Source organism: Passer domesticus, chromosome 1, assembly GCF_036417665.1.
Source record: "Passer domesticus isolate bPasDom1 chromosome 1, bPasDom1.hap1, whole genome shotgun sequence".
NCBI classification, from domain to species: domain Eukaryota; kingdom Metazoa; phylum Chordata; class Aves; order Passeriformes; family Passeridae; genus Passer; species Passer domesticus.
In genome coordinates, this window is record NC_087474.1 from 75,387,057 (window position 1) to 75,405,452 (window position 18,396).

The 18,396-nt window shown below is 38.7% G+C and overlaps 1 protein-coding gene and 1 long non-coding RNA gene across 2 annotated transcripts; both read left to right on the plus strand.

The window, feature by feature from the left end:
• The first annotated feature begins 5,116 nt into the window (after window positions 1–5,116).
• LOC135288327 (uncharacterized) lies at window positions 5,117–7,089 on the plus strand. The gene is made up of 2 exons (XR_010351503.1): window positions 5,117–5,295; window positions 6,117–7,089. It is a non-coding gene; the product is annotated as an uncharacterized LOC135288327 (long non-coding RNA).
• Window positions 7,090–8,048: 959 nt separating this feature from the next.
• BLOC1S5 (biogenesis of lysosomal organelles complex 1 subunit 5) lies at window positions 8,049–16,464 on the plus strand. The gene is made up of 5 exons (XM_064425156.1): window positions 8,049–8,219; window positions 9,369–9,451; window positions 11,553–11,682; window positions 13,276–13,334; window positions 15,606–16,464. The coding sequence occupies exons 1-5, from the start codon at window positions 8,129–8,131 to the stop codon at window positions 15,783–15,785; spliced, it is 543 nt and encodes a 180-aa protein (XP_064281226.1). The 5' UTR covers window positions 8,049–8,128; the 3' UTR covers window positions 15,786–16,464.
• The last annotated feature ends 1,932 nt before the right edge of the window (window positions 16,465–18,396 follow it).

Below are 18,396 nucleotides of genomic sequence, written 5' to 3' on the forward strand. Positions count from 1 at the left end.
GATAGAGGGTTAAAAGCAAAGAAGGATGAATTGAGACTTTGCCTTTAGAGAGATGACTGGGAAAACCAGATGGTATTGATTTTTCTTACCTCTCCCCCTTTCTATCTAATGCCTTTTGATCAAGGACAAATAAATCTGTAAGAACACTTCTGAAAAATCACGTAATTCTGTCTGAGTCGGTCTGAGACTGTATGAGGTACATATTTTACAACAATGGTTCGTAATTTTAAAAGATGAAATGTGTAGTGGGAGCTCTCAAATTAACATTGATGGTCTGTGTAAAGGGTTTGCATGGGTAAATGTTCAGCTGCATTTAAAGCTACTTCCTCTTTCTGTAATATTTTATTATACTTTCACTGAACATTAGTGAAAGAGACTTTGCTCCCTTGCAACCCCTTTCTCCATTCTTAAAACTCCAGTTGCTGAAGGGCACTGTGATGTTTTACTTTCGTTGCTTTGCATTTTGATGATGATGATGACCACAGTGATGTGTGGAATTTATTTTCACAGCATTTCATGAACAGCAGCACTTTCATTTGTTAATGTATCTCATCATTGCAGTATTATTATTTTGCATAATTGTTCTAATTTATTCAAGGGGCCTGACATGTTATGGTCTTATAAGTATGTGCCCCTGGGACTTGAGTGTGTTGCCATATGGTGAGATAGTGCTGCATGACAACCTTTCAGCAACAGAAGAATTCAACAGTGAAATAAATATGATAATTGTAAGTGTTCAGTGAAATCCTACATTTAGCAGTTTGTCTTTTTCCCCTTGATGCCAGGATGACTGCTTCAGACCAAATAGCTTGAAACAGGTGTTAAAGTATTGCATGAGGTATGTTAGAAAGGTGCAGATAGTTTCTAGTTGTCTTTGTGTATGTAACTTCACTTTTAAGTGAGGGCTCAGTGTGACTTCTGAAGTCTCTAGTGTTGTTTGTTTCTCTAAGACTTGTAACTGGGCAAAAGTGATTTTATAGAAAAATCCAGGTTTAATACAGGATTAGGAAAGAGTGAGAAGGAATGAGAAATTTGGAAACAAAAAATAGTTCCAGTTTAGACATGGGGCCTAAGAAGATCTGACCATTCAAATGGAACCAAAGTGAAGGCTTTTGAGCAGCAAAACTAAAGAAATAATTTATGATAGCTTAAATGTGTAACATACTTTCTGTCGTGTTTCTGGTCACGAGTGATTTACCTTCCAGGCTGGTATCTCAGTGTCTCACACAGAAAATGAGTTGGAAGGCATCACTTCTGGTTCACACTTGAAAGAGTCCAGTCCAGCCACTTTGTTACCTTTCTTCACCCCACCCACAGTAAGTACTTGCTTCTTTGCACCTATTGAATTTCCCAAGATTCTTTTTGTAGAAAGTGTAACTTTTACCAATGAAATCTCCTAGCAAACACCTTAGCTGTTTGCCTGCAAGAGGTGGTATTTTCACATATTTTTAATCTTTTTCATCTTGTATTCCTTCTCTATGGTCTATCCAGCCCTCTTCAAAACATTTGCAAACTAAAGTAGACCTTGTCTCAGAAATTTCATGCTACTGGCTGAATCTTTGGAAGCACAGAGGCCTCGAAATGGGGAGCTGATTTTTAAGGTGAGGTGCACCTTGGACTTCCCAATAGGTATTACAGCTTTGGAGTATCTTGATAAAATAATTATATAACTTCACTTTGTTTCACTCACACACACATACACACACATTAATTTCAATTATAGCCAATGGAAGATTAATCTGGACCCTTCAGTGTGGGTGTGGATCCTGGATTACTTGCAGGGAGCTGAGACTCTTAAGTAAGATTTAATGTAGATGTACTTTGCAATTCAAATAAGACATTAATTCATATTCATTATTTTATATGAAAATGTGTTTTAGAAGTGGTTTTGTCTGTGAAATACACCCAGGTAACATTACAGATGAAAGAGCAGGAGAACTTGGCTATCTCTTATTTTCTGCTTGGTTAAAAAAAACAATAGATGATCAAAAGACGGATGCTGATTTGGAAGAGGACAAAGTACTTAAAAAGCGATTAGCTGAGAGAAATGAAAATAAAGGAATAGATAGAACTATAAAATCATTAAGAAATCCAGTGTAAACTCTTCTATTTAGAAGTCTGGTTCATATTCTTTCTGATCTGCCAGCATCTTGTTTGCATCTCTGCAGGTGATTTATGGTTTGTCTGCTACATGAAGGTTGAAGCTGGGAATAGATTTTTCAAGTAGATTTGCTTGGTATGGCCACAGATTGATTTTACAATTGTATGTATGTACAGAACTATCACAGAACCTTGTATGTGATTTTTTTTTTCCTACCATTCTTGATTTTTCTTTCTTTTTTTTTTTTTTTTTTTTTTTTTTGGCTAGAAAGAAGGATCAGTAGGCCTATTTGATTTTTTCCCCTTTTGGTCTTTAATCTTATCACCACTTTTAATCTTTGGTGTACTTCACAGCCTTTAACTTCAAAGTGTAATTGCAATGGTGCAGCTGCTTAATGAATTGCTACATTTAATATTTTCCCCCTAAGACCAGTATTTCTTCTTTGCATCTATAACTGGATGATGCTGCTGCTGTCCCTGATGGAAATGCCAGGTTTCATATTCACCATACACCTGAGCACATGCTTACTGACTTGGTAATCTTGATTTTTTTTTTTTTTCTATTTATCAAAATTTACTTGGATTACACACATTTTCTTTGTGCTGGAATTTTATTGTAAAAGAAATTAAAGGGGAGATGCTATCATGCACCTTTTGCTTTGCTGAGATTTGAGATTTCAGATTCAGACTGGGCTTTTGTAACCCACCGCTGCATGTCTTGAATGTGAGTTGTATCATACCTCAGAGCCCAGCTCCAGGGCAACATAAAGATGTCACAGATTTGGAAAGGGGGATCGATTTTGTAGCAAGCATTACTTGTTGCTGCTCTGTGCACGTTCCTGCAGGCGTGGCCTTTATTTTTCAAGCTGGTAGTGACTACAGCCGGCGTGGCTGCCACAGAACACCGCACATCCCATCTCTCACTGCAGGCAGGCAGGAGGTGATTAATTTTTCATTGTTGCTGCATCTGAAGGGTTCCCCTTTCCCCTCCCACACTACCTTGGCCCCTTTAGGAAGATTTTCATCCATTAAACTTTCCCTTCTCTGTTGGAAGAACTAAATCTTTTTCAGCATTTTCAGGCTGGTGATCTAATTTGACAGCTCGTAGGTGATGTCTATTCCTCTTCAAAGAGGCAGGTAGCCCCGGGCTAGCCAGCTGCATTGTGGATTCTGCAGATTTGGCTTGCTGTTCCTGCTGGGTGTCATCTGTCTTCTCAGTCTTGCGCTGGATAATTTTTGTCCTCCCCAGCATCATCTGCCTGAGCAGTTTCTGCCTGGCAGGCCTGTCTGTCCAGGTTGAGCATCAAAAACAGTGGCCGCCCGGCTAATGTGACAAGGCACTCCTCCAAAGAGCGCAGCCCGGGGCCTGCTTCGGCCAGCATCGGCATCGCAGCCCGCGAACTTCCAGCCATCACGATCGTGGTGCTGCTCTCCCATCACGGGTGCAGCCCATGGACTTATTCTGCTGGCACAAAGTATGTCCCCCGCCTCGCCCTCTTAAGGGCTGTCGCTCCGATTCCTCCCATCTGGGCAGATGTCTGCCTCAACAGGTTTGGGTTTTCCTGCCTGTTGCCGGCATTTGACTCGGACACCGCCACTTGGATGAAATAATCCTTTCGTGGATTATCATCGCCAGACAGCCTGTGGGGGAAATGACAGGACTCGGCACGTTCATCTGAAGATTCTGCAATTCAGAGTGCTGCTAATGCTAATGGGAAGTGGCAGGGTGATCCCTAAAAGAGAAAGCGGGTTCCATTGCACGGCAAAAATGACAGAGGTTGTTTAGCCTGTCTTCCAAAAAAATACATGATGACTACATATGTTGATTTTCATGCTGCAAGCCATAGCTATTTCCATATTTTTGTGACTTGATGACTACTTACTACAAACTGACAGGTTAGGGGCTCCACAAGTATTGTCTTTTTATAGCCATCACCTCTTTAAGTCCTCCTTAATTTCTTTAAAATATGTTTTGAAAATAAGCTTGACTGGGCAATGAGAGTAAGCAGGGGAACAAAAACAAAACCAGGCATAAATACAACAAATAGCATATTCTTAAAAAAAAAAAAAGGCAAAAACATTATTCAAACAAAGGAGGAATGGTTTCAGAACAGTAGTCCTAGAAACCAATGCAACTATCTGTCACAGGATTTGCTCTTGTTGCAGGCCCATTATACTGAACCTGACATTAGTCATGTTGTAAAAAATCTTTCCTAGAAATGCAGTAGTTACAAATCTGCTTAACTACAGGATTTCCTTCTTAACAAATAAAAAGCTGGAGCATAGGGCTTAGAGGGGTAAATAACTTGTCTGAGAGGTTGTGAAAGGATGGCAGCTAAGCTGGAAAGGGTACAATTCTAGCCCAAATTAGTAGTGATGATTAAGCCAGCTGGAATATCCTGCAGATATTATTAATATATGAGCATGACTATAATTTACTGGTGATTGTCAAATGCTTACATGTTTTGGATTCAGGTGGAACAATACTAATTTACAGGTTGCAACAGCTGGTCACTTTCAGGAAATAGATAATGTAGAAGGGAACTATTTTTGAAGTAATTCTTATATTTACTAATTGCCTGATTAGTAAATATATGTAACTATGTAACAATGAAGGAATAAAAAACTATTTTACGTTATATACTTATGGTAAATTTAATAATAATGTTAGTTGAAGTATTGAACACTTCCCAGCGTAAGAATAATTTTATTATTTAGACAGGTTCCAGCTATATTTGGCCTGATTTTGGGGGAGATTGTTTCAACAAAACCAATTAACTCATTTTTAAGCCTGAATTTAGAAGATTATAGACATTGTCAAAAAAACCCCATATAGTAATTTCTATGAGTAGTTTCCAAGCTTTTATGATGTGGCACAGGATTTAATAATAGAACAATTTTTTGTGTCAGTACAAATAGCTTTTTAAAAGTCCCTCTTTTTTCCTGAGCCACATAATTGCTCCCTATTATAAAAGCTATGCAGAGGAGAATATGGGCAGAACTAATTTCTAACAAAGAGTACAACTACTCCTGTTTTCTGCTAATAAACTAGTAATTGTTCCAGCTAAACTAGCACCTTTCTGGTATTCCAGGTAGGAAGGAAGCCTTCAGGACACTGAAGGCTGCAGTAGCTGTAGCAGAATTTTGGTCCAGTTTTTTCTTCATTGACCATTCTTCATGACACTGAGAAGTGTGGTATGTATTGCAGATTTTTTTTTTAAGTATATAAAAGAAGAAACAAACTTAGATGCAATGGCCTAAATAGAATCAACATGTTCTAGAAATTATTGAGTTTATTGAGTAGCAGGAAGAAAAATGTCACAAACACAAGTTAATATACTCCCTCCAAGAGGGAGGAGAAGTATATTGAAAACATCCTAATCCTCTCACAGAATCACAGGATGGGTCAGGTTGGAAGGGACCACAGTGGCTCATCTGGTCCAGCCTCCCTGCTCAAGCAGGGTCATCCCAGAGCACTTGGTACAGGATTGCATCCAGAAGGTGCTTAAGAATCTCCAGGGAGGGAGGCTCCACAACCTCTCTGGACAATCTCAGTGCTCAGTCACCTGCACAGCAAAGAACTCCTTCCTCGTATCCAGGTGGAATTTCCTGTTCATCAGTTTCTGCCCATTGCCTCTTGTCCTATTGCTTGGCACCACCAAGAAGAGCCTGGCTCCATTTTCTTGTTACCCTCCCTTCAGATACTGATAGAAATTGATAAGATTCCCTCTCAGGTGTTTCTTCTCAGGGCTGAACAAGCCCAGTTCCCTCAGCCTTTCATTGTAAGAAATGCTCCAGTCCCCTAACCAGTTTTGTAGTTCTCCACTGGACCTCCTCCAGGATCTCCATGTGTTTCTCATACTGAGAGCCTCTCTTCTACTCTGAAATGTTTTGGGTTTTTTTAAATGTACAGGGATTTAATGTATTTTTTGCTTTTTTTTAATAGTTGTAAAAAGAGACTGCTGCTCTTTTTAATTTGTTTATGTTTGCTTATTTGCACCCTGCCTGTCCAGCAGCTGTTATTCACGTTTGCTGCACCTAGAAGCCAACGGGATTAATGTATGCCTCTTACTATAATTACTGAATCAGAGAATCAATTAGATTGGAAAAAACCTCTGAGATCATCGAATCCTACCTATGACTAAACACCACCATGCCAACTAGACCAAGCGCCACGTCCAGTATTTCCTTAAACACCTCCAGGAATGGTGACTCCACCACCTCCCTGGGCAGCCCATGGCAGTGTCTGGTCTAATCAGCCTTTCTGTGGAGAAATCCTTCTGATGTCCAACCTGAACATCCCCTGACACACCCTGAGGCCATGTCCTGTCCTGTCACGGGTTACCTGGGAGAAGAGACCAACTCCACCTGGTTATGAAACATAAACTTTAAGGTATTTAGAAAAATTTTAGAGGAGCTAAGATTTTAGTTAGAGTTAAGCCTTATTTGAGTTAATTAAACTAAATAGGTAGGCCTTGATGAAGTTAAGAGTTAGTAGTTAACTAATAACTAATTGCTTGTCAACACAATGTTTGGTTAGCTGGGTTTATAATGAAGAATATACAAACTAATAAATAGCTTTTAGGAACATAAGAAAATTATGGGCCTCCTCTGTTCTGAAACCAATTGAAGACAAGGAATGGGAGTTCTACCAGGGCTTCATGTGTCATATTTGCATTGAAAAGGTAGAAAGGTGGTCAGAAAGAGGAAGACTTCAGTTTTTACTCATTTTGGGACTCCTCTCCATGAAAGGGGCCACCGACCCATTTCAAGGAACAAACTACGCATGCTTAGTAGCTTTTGAACTAATTAGCATACGAAGCGGGGAACGGGTTGTACCAAAATTATGAATATGTATTTGTATTTTGGGTATTCAACACTTGTATAGATAAAAGGACTCTGTAAACACCTGTAGATCGCGGTGTGTATTTGGAAGCTATCCCGTACGCTGCCCGGCCTCGCAATGAACACACACTTTCTAACTTTAAACTGTTAGAGAGTCTTTGTCTGTCACAGTTGGATATTGGTATTAGATCAATATCCATATTTTTTTAATAAATCAGTATAATAAATGTGAAAAATGTGTATTTTATGATTGGCTTTTCACAAGTATTAAAATGAATATTGTGTTATGCTAGAAAGTTATGCTATATTGATTTTTTTAAGTAGTGTATTAAATATAGTTTTAGGTTTTAACACAATGTTAAAATAGAAACTATGCTATGTAAGATATTTGTTTAAGAAAGAACTTGCACCAGATAGGAGCCACAGGACACCTAAGTCTTTCAGAGAAAGGGAATTTATTGCTCCCTTATCAGCAGAAAACTAACTTCTTCCCACCTCGCTCAGACAGCAAGACAGCATGAGGATTAAGAGGAAGAAGTTGACAGTGACCAGACAGAATCCTGCGTTTTAATGGAACTTATCATCATGTATGAGATGTATGAATATGCAACAGGCGATTGTTTTTAAGGGTTAATCCTCTGTTAACGGGGGTCTTTTTTCGGGCTTGTGTTGCCCAGAAAAAGGTACCCGGACGTCTCTTTGTTTTTATTGTCTCATAGTGTCCTAATCTCAAATGTTCAAATTTTATTATTCTAATTATATTACTATTTTTATAACCATTTTATTACTATTAAACTTTTAAAATTTCAAAAACAAGTGATTGGCGTTTTTCACAATAAATTTATTTTTTAACAAATCCTTTCAGGCGTTTGTGCACAGCAGTAAGGTCTCTCTGAGCCTCCTCCGCCTCACGCCAAACACCCGCAGCTCCCTCGGGCCGCTGCCCACAGGACTCCTCCAGCCCCGCCGCCCCTCTCCGGAGCCGCGCGGGTCTCTCCCTCTCCCCACAGGAGCCGCCCGTGGCTTTGGGAGGGCCCGGGGCTCCTCGGGGCGGCTCCCGCGGCCGGCGCGGTGCGATGATCTCACGGCGCGGCAGCGGGCCCGGCGCAGGCTCGGCGAGGGAGGCCGGGCTGGGGCCGGGGCTGCCCGGGCTGCGCTGCCCTGCGCTGCCCTGCCCAGCGCCATGAGCGGGGCCGGCCCCGCGTCCCCCGCCCGCGGCGACAGGAGACGGGACTCTCCGGCCGCCGGGTCCCCCATCCAGCCCATCATAAAGGGTAAGGAGGCAGCGGTGCGGGTCCCGGAGGGGCCGAGCCCGCGGTGTGACCCCGCGGCAGCGGCGGAGAGGCGGCCGGGACCTCCCAGGAGCCGTCCGGCTCTCTGCGGGATCCCAGCGCCCTCCAGGCCCCCTCAGCGTGTGCTGAGGTTTAAAGCTGGATACCTGGCAGGCTTGGCTGGCTCTGCCTGTCAGGACTGGGAACCAGGGTGCCTCTGTGGCTTTTTTTCGGGGAGCCGAGTCGGCCATCGAGGCCCTCGCCACGGGCATGGAGCCTCCTGGGAAGTTCTTACTTTTGGTCTTGTTCACCCACGTTTTGTCGGGTCAATCCGTGCTCAGAAGCATTTGGACTGGGTAGTGGCTTAGCCCACGCATTCTTCACTGCAGTCATGACTTTCCCGAATGTGTAAATAATGTTCTGCACCGTTTTGAACATGGTGGGATTCAGGGTGTTGAACAAACACAGGTGGATACAGTAGAGCCACAGGGCAGGTCCATCAGCTGAGGCAGAAAAATGCATACTTTAGATGGCAGTACCACCTTAGTCTTTTTTTGGGACTACATTGTATATTTCTTGAAACAGTATTTGCTATGCTCTCACAGTGCTTTTCAATTTAGCAGATTTTTTCTTTGTGACAGGCGAGCCTGTTTCTCCACATATATTTAAATAGTAAATACTCTTTTCCAAGATTCGGTTTCAAGTCTGGCCCTAGAATACAAGAAAATGCTGACAGTTTTCCTTTGTAGTGAGGATTCCTCCTGTCTCTTGTTGCAGAAGACTCCCACACTTACTCTGTGGATCTCTGTTAAGTGGCAGTGTTTAGCTCTGGTATTTTACCAGCACTAAAAATCAGATATGGAAGCTGTACTGAAGAGAAAGAGGATTGAGACAAAGGGTGCTGAGCCACAGAGGAGAACGTTCACCTTCACAGAAAGATGTCTTTGGTATCTGGAATACTGGTTTGTTGTATTTTATCTAAACTGCTGGATACATAGGTCACCCTACAAATTCTGTTCTGGTGCTCTTTTGTATGTGCTTGGTGAGCAATAGGCCTTCCTCACACTGAGGTACAGTGTGCTGCCTGTGTTGTGTTGCCTGGTGTGAGATTTGAGAGAAAAACTAAAATTATGTCTTTCATTAATCTCCTAGATGTTGGGGAAGTCTATTCAAGACTGCTGGATCACCGGCCAGTAATTCAGGGAGAAATACGTTACTTTGTTAAAGAATTTGAAGTAAGTGTTTGTATCTTATTGGATGCTGGCAGGGTCTGAAACTTTGAACAGCTTTAGCATCTTTTTAGATATCATAGTAGGTAAATTACTTTCTTCAAAAGGGCTTTACATGGATTTTTTTCCCAAAAATAGCACACCTGTAACATATGTCTGCATCTTTAGCAAACAAGACAGTAATTTAGGTCTTGTTCTTTTCAAAATTTTGAAAAGAACATGTGGTTTTGGTTTTGTTTTGTTTTTTTTTTTTTTTCCTGCAGAAGACTAGCAAGAATATTGATGTAGGAGAATAATGTAGTCCTAACACTTAGAGAAATCCAGTTGGTCCAAGGAAAGTATTGTTGGCCAGTGTGGGTTTACATCTCTTTGAGAAGCTACTTTATGCCTCAGCTGGATTCAGCTAGCACAGGTTTTTGTGTTTGTTTTTTTTTTTTTTAATTATCATTACACAAGAGACACACTACTGGAAAAGAAGAGGAACACTTTGTGCAAAGCAATAAAATAATTAAAAATTGATTAACTGTTATTTGGTTGGCTGCAAAGTTAGGCTAAATTACTGACTGTGTAGAAGTGTTTATGTACAGCTTAGCCTGGAAAGTATAATTTGGTTTCCACAAGATGGCAGCAAAAGTTTAGAAAATTTGAATCCTATGCCAGCAGAAGGCAGTTTCTGTATAGATTTTCTTTCTTACAGAATGTGGAATTTAAAAATGTAACTGAAAATGCAACTACCCTTCAAAATTCCAGTATGCAGACTTGATTGGAATGACATTAAAATGTCTTTCCCCATCAGCCCCCCACAATCTAGATTGTAGCTGTCAAGCAGGTCTATTTTGTCTGCTGGTTTAGCAAAATATGGCTATGAAATAAACTCTCATCAGATCTGCATCCTATGGACTTGAGAGTCATAAGAAATTATTTTCTCTGCTTTCCCTAACTACGCTGTAGGATACAGTAAGTAGTTTTAATCATTCCACAGGAAGGAAAATATTGAACTCATGGACAAAATTAGAACTTATATCTTTAGGTTGATAATTCATGTATTTGTCTCATTTCGCCTGAAGTCTTGTTCTGTTTCTTAGACAAATTTAATATACTCTTAGATCTTTTATTGAAATTTAGTTACTGGTTTATACGTTTATGGCGGGGGGGGGGAAATAGCAAAGTGGAGGATTGTTTAAATGTTTGCAATTCAGAATTTCTTTAAGTGGGCTTAGGACCACCAGCACCCAAAAATCCCACTTGTTTCTAACTTTGAGATATGTACTTATTTTTTCAATGATTAGCACCTAGTGTGCAAGGAATGGAGATTTGCATTTGGGAAATCTGGAGCCTGTTTAATTAAGGAGTTTTGCTTGTGCATGCCTCTGTTTCTGAAGTTACAAAATGGGTGTGGTGATCCCTGTCCCACTTGATGTGATAGAGTATTTTTTGTTTCTGTAGAGTTTTTATCTAAAGTAAAATGCTGGTGAAATTCAGAGTGGGAATAGTGCTGTGGCTTCAGAAAAATAGATTATTTTGTAAATTTAGACAGACAAAATTTTGCTGTGCTTTTAATTAATCATGATGAGTAGTGATCTAGAAGAGCTGCCTCTTTACTCAGCTGTGTTATATTATTTTCTAGTCAATTGGTCAATTTCATTGCTTTGCTTCAGTGAAAACAATTTTACTTGCACTGTTTTTACCTGTGGAGGGTCAGACATCAAGCAAGCAGAATCACTACTATATTATTTCTCAGTAACCAACTGAGTTATAAAAATTAAATACTTTCAAGCTCTGTTGCTGTCTGTTGTTTTAGAGATGCTGTTAATTGTCTATACAAAACAGGACATTTTTCCCCACAGTATGTAAATAGTTAATATTGTCTTTCCTCACAAGGGCCAGAGGGGTCATTTAGAGGATTTTTGTGTTTTAATGTGAGAATTGCACTCTTTTTTTTCCTTTGGCAATTTCATCTATGTTCTTAAATAAGCAGAGTAGCACTTCAGTAGTCAATGGTCTAGTATTTGAGATAAAGCTATTAGTTTATCAACTGGGAAACCATCTCTAATTTGTGAAGTGGAATTCCTTGCTAGACACTCACTTTCTTTCATTTTTGTGACAGGAAAAGCGTGGTCTCCGGGAACTGCGAGTACTTGAAAATCTTAAAAATACAATCTTTGAAACAAATGAACGTGTTCTTCCCAAGTGTGAGCAGGCAATGCAAGACAACTTGAGTGAAACCTTCAAGAGATGTAAGCAGGTTGCTTCTTATTGCTCTTGATGCATCGTTTTGAGGAGTGATTTAAGTAGTTTGGATTCAAAATATGATCTGTTACAAAATTACCACTCTTGTGTAATTTTCTATTCTTTATGTGCTTTGTTCTCACTTCTGTGTGACTTTGAAAGAGAAACAACAGGGATGTTTTTGATACATAGTAGTCCAGCCAATCAGTTCTTTTTAAGGTTACATTAAAGTTTTTTGTTGATTTAAGTAGAAGCTGTTTCAGCTCATTCTTTTCCTATTCACTTGGAAACAGTGTTACACATTGACTAAAGCCGTGGACAACATTTCAGTTTCCTGGTTTGTTGCAACCATGCTGGGATGTGAACTTCAAGTTTCTTAATTTTCCCACAGAAGTGCATAATACTGTCTCCCTTAAATCCTTTAAAACAAAACTTTCTGCTGTATAGCTATGAAGTTTATTATTATTATTATTATTATTATTATTATTATTCAGCCACAAATTGTGAATAGTAATTGCATGCTACTCTTAGTTTCATCCTTATTAATATATTTCTTTACTGCTCAGATTTTAAAAGAATGTTTGGAATTTATACTAGTTTTTAAATGTGCTTTTTCCCCCTTATTCATTTAGCAGGATGGCTTCTTCAAAAGAGATTCTAAGTGAGTGTGGGTACACAGCTTTAGCTGCCCAATTTATGCAGTTGAAACATGCCACTGTGGATTTTGTTACAATTTGTGTGGCATGTTGTATAAGCATTTAATTTGCTATAACTTATTTATATGGGATCTGGCATATGCAGAATAGCAAGGTAGATGGTGCTTTCCACACCAAAGGATTGCAGGAAAACATTGAAACTTATAAGGCACCCTAGTACCATCTAACTGGGGTGAACCTTCAGTTCTGTTCCCTGACTTTCTCATGCAGTACATTTTCAGTAATAGAATCCCAGAATAGTTGAGGTAGGAAGGGATCTCTGGAGCAGCAGTAGCTTGAGTCAGTTGTCCAGGACTGCATCCAGTTGCTGCTTGGGAAATTAGTGTATTTAATTCTGTGTTAAATAAGTTATGGGGGTGGGGGGAGGAAGTGCATGGGAATACAGTTCCTATTTCTATTGACAAGTTTTCCCAGGCTTAGTCTGGGAGAGAAGAGATGGACTCATAAAGATGTTAAAGAGCATAAAAATGTTGTACATGTGGAGTCTATACACAGCTGATGTGAAAAAATTTAAAAAAAATTTAAAAAAAACCAAAACTCAACTAACTTAAGAGTTTGATCACCTGTTTCTACTTGCTGACTTGAGAGTGGTTTTTGATGTCTTCTGAGGTGCTGAGTAGTGCACTAAGAGTGTGGGCACAAGAGGACTTCACTGCCTTTCTGCCTTTGGCTTCTAGAACATACAGAGCTTGAACTCTGCAATAAGCTGGCTTACTTTTCTAAGTGTAAAGCATTTTCTGCAAGTACAGGTGGCTCTTGGGCAGTTAAGTGACACAGTGGTATATAATGTTCACCTTGCAACAGCCTTGCATCTTCTAAATCCCTTTCTGGCAAACTTCTTTTATTTCCAACAGCAGACTGATCTACTGCAATTTGTTCTTTCAGTGCAAGCTGCCAACGCTATGATCCATAGACTCCAAGAGAGGGAGTGTGAAGCAAGAAAGGTAAAGGATGGATGGATGGATAGATAGATAGATTTTTATTTTGTGATCTGAGAGTCTTGTGCTTTTCACAGCAGGTTTGTCTGCCTTCAGTATAGCAAAACTTAAAAACATATTTTTCTATACCTTATATACTGGCAGTAAAACTCCTTTTGGGGTGATTTCTGCACTTATAAAATGCTCACTGCAAAGTTAATGGATCTAGCTAACTCTTTCTACAATCTCCTGATATATGGAAACTATTTTTTTATTTCCTTTGCTTTATTTTTCCTCCTAGCTCAGACTATAACATTTGTCACATACAGGGAAAGCTTAAATATAAAAAAAGCTTATTTTCTGTGGAACAAAAAACATCTACTAACCTACCAGAATGGAAATGTAAATCTTTCCTAGTTAGCTGAGAACATTGACCATATTATATATATTGCTTGTTGAAAAGGAAGTGTTTTTTTCACTTGTGGATGGGTTATTTAATGAAGAGGTATATTATAGGAACATGCGAATCATTGGAACCTTTTCAGTTGGCTACTCTTTGCTTATTTGAAATACATGTGCTCTGAATCTGAAACCTGGAAAATTATACATGAAATTAGTTTCACATATTCCCAATCCTACTTCTTTATTGTATTCCTGTGTTATCTCTTTACTTGCAAAATGCTGTTGATTATCATTTAGTTCAGGAAAAACCAAAGACATTTCCATGGCCATCAAGCAAAACAGGCTGTGCATTCATGGATGTAAGCTGATAGTCATGTTTTTCTTTCCTTTTTTGCAACTGATGAAGATGGGCAGTCCAGTTGCAATTGAATGCTGGTACTGGGCAAACAGCACATGTCTGAGCACTGACAGAGTTTGCTTGTTTCTCACACTAGAGTAGATACTCATAGAGAGGTAGGAAATTCTTACAGTTCTGCTACTGTTTGTTTGAAGTAAAACTTTAATAAAGAAATTTATAACTTAGAAAATGAAAAGTCATTTAGTAAGAATGGTGACTGTTATTTTTTAAAAAATATTAGCTGTATGTTTCTACTCTTTCTTTTTTTTTCTTCTAATAGGTAGTGGAAGAGTAGTTATAGGTATCCAGGATTCATAGCATTTCTTAAAGCTTGCATAGTACAACTTTCTGGCTTGAAACTTTCCAAATGGGAGTAGTAACATGTAGGTAACTTCTTAAAAAATATAGGTAAAAGTTGTCATTGTAGTGCAGCCACTTGAAGAGAAATACCTTTTTCTTACTTTTCTGAAATTATGTGTTCTGAAGAAATAATGAGATTTTAGCACAAAGTATGTTAGGTTTGGGTAGGTGATGTGTAATTGTGTCAAAAGGTTTCAAATGTTTCAAAAGTTCAATGTTTCAAAACCTATTGAATACAAAGTAGTGTGTACCTGTCAAACTGTTAGTTTGACTAAACACTGGTGTATCTTGTCAGGAGATGTTACTGTATTGGGTGCAAACAAAATGGATCTTGGCATAATGTTGTTAAAATGTATCAAAGGCTGCACTGAAAAAGGTCGTGTATTTAGCCCGTGCTGTGTGATCTTGAAGAGAAGCAGAGAGAAAGTGTTTAAGAATGCATAAATGGGTTCCCAGTGCCTTTAGGTGACAAAAATGCCACACATAAGAAACAGTCATTGCTGATACACTGAAGAGGAGAGGGGCTAAAAAAAGAAGGATTAATCCTCTGTTTTGCTGGGAGATGGAGAAAATGGAAGAGCAACTGCCTAGGTTTAGTTTGGCTTCTGCACTTGCAATATGAGGGGCCAGACTGTCAACATAGCTCACAAGCAGTCCACAGAATTACATTGTGTTTTGACATGTGCATTGGAGGTGTGTATGATCTCTTTTTTTAGATATCTAGACTTCTTTTTTTTTTCAAGATAAGATAGTGAATGGAATTAGACTTAGCAAAAGCCAAGCAGTAGGAAAATATGAGGGGAAAAATAACTTATTTCTAAAGGAAGGCATTAATCACAGTGAGAGCTAGCTGGCTAAAGCAGAAACACTAGCTGCCAGCTTCAAAACATTTAATATCCCTGTTATCGTATTTTATAGAAATAGCTTCATTGCTAATACAATAATATTAGTAGGATTGCAGACATTTTACCACTTGTTTTGGATTGACTATAGAAAAACAAATGTTTTCTTTTTAGTTTCCCCTTTTCCATATGTTTTCGTGCTTGTTTCCAGATACTTTATCATTATATAGCTCTCATTAAGCCCCCCATTTTACTATGGAAATGATTGTTAAAAGCTTCCTATTTTCCTCCTGTCAGCTTCAGGCAGACAAGGTGATGGAACGTGAGGAGAAGTGCATTGCTCACTGGGAGGAGTTCATGAAAGAGCAGCAGAACAAACGTGCGGAGGTGGACGAAGAGCACAGAAAAGCAATGGAGCGCCTCAAAGAGCAGTATTCTGAGATGGACAAGGAACTGGCCAAATATGCTTCTTTCTAAGACCTTTTTTAATAATGCTGGATTTGTGCCATGCTCAGTTGCTTCTGACTTAAATTGAGATTCTTTTGGAAAGCTGAAGCTGATAGAAAAAAGAATTTCCTCTACAGGCTTGGTATGAGAAGAAAAGGTTTGCATACTTTCAACTTAAGTGCCTATCTATGCTTTTTTGGTTCAAGGCAGGTGGAATGCCAGTACTTCTTTGTTTATTGGAAGATGGAACTGAAAATTGTGTGACTACATCAAGCTCAGGGAGTTGCAAACTGGAGTTCTCTCCCATCAGCATAGTATCGTATCATTTGGGAAAACAGGGACTAATGTAATATCAGCTATCCTGGTGTGCAGCCACAGCCCTTTCCCAAAAAGTAGGTTAATAGATTCCAGCCATAGTTATCTGAGAATTCACTGGGAAAGCTATATTCTGCTTGTAGATTTCAAGAAAATAAACTTGTCTTTTGGAACATTTTACTTTGAAGATTAACAAATGAAAGATCTCAACAGAGTTCTAAATCCAATTGTAATTCAAACTTTTGGGCTGAATGTTCAGTATTTTGAAGTAGAGTTGCAATTTTTATGGTTTTTGTTAACATAAAAACTGTCAGGTAAGCTTGGTCAACAATTCCCATTTTTTCTCCCTGTAAATGTCTCAGGCATCTCTTTTACTGTTCTAAGCAAAGCCAAAACAAGCTAAAAAAGTGATCATGAGCATATCAGTCTTTGTATTAGCTTTGTAGCTAGTACAGTTTTACCTTAAATATTTGGTATGCTGTTGGTTTACTTAGGATAAGCTTGTCAGAACTTTATGAAGCAATTGGGGTAAGATTTTTGTTTCTTTATCAGCATAACAAATGAGCAGATTAGTGGTTAAATGCTTGTAGTACTGATCTGCTTTTTTTTACAGCGTATGTGAAATACGCTCCTGCACTGCTTTCCTTTATCCCAAACTTGCAGTTACCAGCAGTGGAACTGAAGAAGTTAATTCAATCAGTTCATTAACCAGGGAAAATGAGACATAGTACCTTAATGAAATTTGCTGCAAGCTAACCGTTAGTGCAGGAAATATCTTTCCATAATTTAGCTGGTGTCCAATATAGAATGGAAACAGGTAAAAATAAACAGAATTTATGCTTTACCTGTATTGCAGCAGTAATATACCAACAAGGGTTGCTTGTGTAGGTTTATGGCTTGGTTTCAAGCCTCCATTCCTGGCAGCATGTTGATAGTGTGATTAGAGAGGAGATGGAATAAGTATTTGAGATTTCTTTCAATAACACTGAATTCCTGCCAAGCTGCTCTGCCTGCTACCGTGGGCCCAACAGCTTCATCAATCATCATTGTGTATCTGGACTGAAAAGAGGATTTGCCAACGCTGGGGCACACTGGAATGTTGTTAATTCTCTGTTCTGAATGGAAAAAACATAGATGTCTCAAAAGGATCCCACACATGAAAAATAGGAAAGCCTCTTTTTTTTTAACAACTCCTATCTGAATAGAGAGTTACTTCTGTAATATTTCTCAGCTTGTGTACCCGTGGTGAATGTTGTAAGTAAGCTCAGACTCTTCATTTAAAAAGAAAAAATTAGTTCTTGCCTGTCTTTAGAATTGGGTGTGGAATAGTTTTGTTTGGAGCACAGACTGGAAGTGGTTTCTCTTACCAGATTATTTGATGTATATGTGCCCAAAGCCCAAATATCTTTCTAACAAAATGCATTTAACTGCATACTGAATTAATTTTTATTTTTGCACTGATAATTTTTATTAAGATTTAGATATCTAATTAACTGTGCACTGGAGCTGTAGGTTTTAGTATTTCATCAATTTGATGGTTCATAAGCAATGATGCAAGTGTTTCATTTGGATATTCACTGGAAAATAAAGTGGTATTTCCAAAACCTGGGATGTGTGCTCCTGATTTTTTTGAAAGCTTAATAAGTACTAACACTGAAAATGTGTTCCTCTTTCAGAATGTTTTATGCTGAAGAATCTTTTATGCTGGAGATCCTTTGAAAACACACTTCTTGAAAATCTGTCTACCTCTTGGTCAATGTTATTCATTGTGAGGAGTAAATGAAAAATATCTGTTCCTGAAATAATTTTGTTTAGTAACTTTCATCTTTATTTTTGCATGATACACTGCTTGGAAAAGCTTAATCATCTTTGAAGCAGCTTGTCAACATATGTAGGAAAACCTTTTTTTCTGTCGAAATGCTTAAAAAAATATCAACCAATACCTGATGTGTCCAATACTATCTCAGTATGTCTGACTGATAAAGATTTCTGTCTTCAGAATTTTTTTATCAGAGTGGGACTATGGTCTGTCTGAACACAATAGTTCTCCACAGTGCAACTTTTTTTTTGCAAAATTCCAGACTTTGTTATTCACAGCCTCGGCTATTTGGGAGATAAAGAAATCAATAGTTTAATAGTTGGTTTTATGCCATTGGTGCATGAAGGAAGTGTTTCACTTATACTTGCAACTTTATATGACTGAATTCCATAGTTTTAAAAATCTTGAGGATTTATTTAATCCCTCTTAAACCTGATAGAAGTTTGCATTGGATTCCAATGGGAATTGAAAAAGCTCCTCAATATTAAGTTAACTTCTAGTATGAAA

Excerpts from the sequence above, each read along its gene's own strand:
- BLOC1S5 (XM_064425156.1), top strand. The coding sequence starts at position 8,129 with ATGAGCGGGGCCGGCCCCGCGTCCCCCGCCCGCGGCGACAGGAGACGG. Across the intron at positions 8,220-9,368 it reads CATCCAGCCCATCATAAAGG|ATGTTGGGGAAGTCTATTCA; the intron begins GTAAGGAGGCAG and ends TTAATCTCCTAG. Across the intron at positions 13,335-15,605 it reads GGGAGTGTGAAGCAAGAAAG|CTTCAGGCAGACAAGGTGAT; the intron begins GTAAAGGATGGA and ends TCCTCCTGTCAG.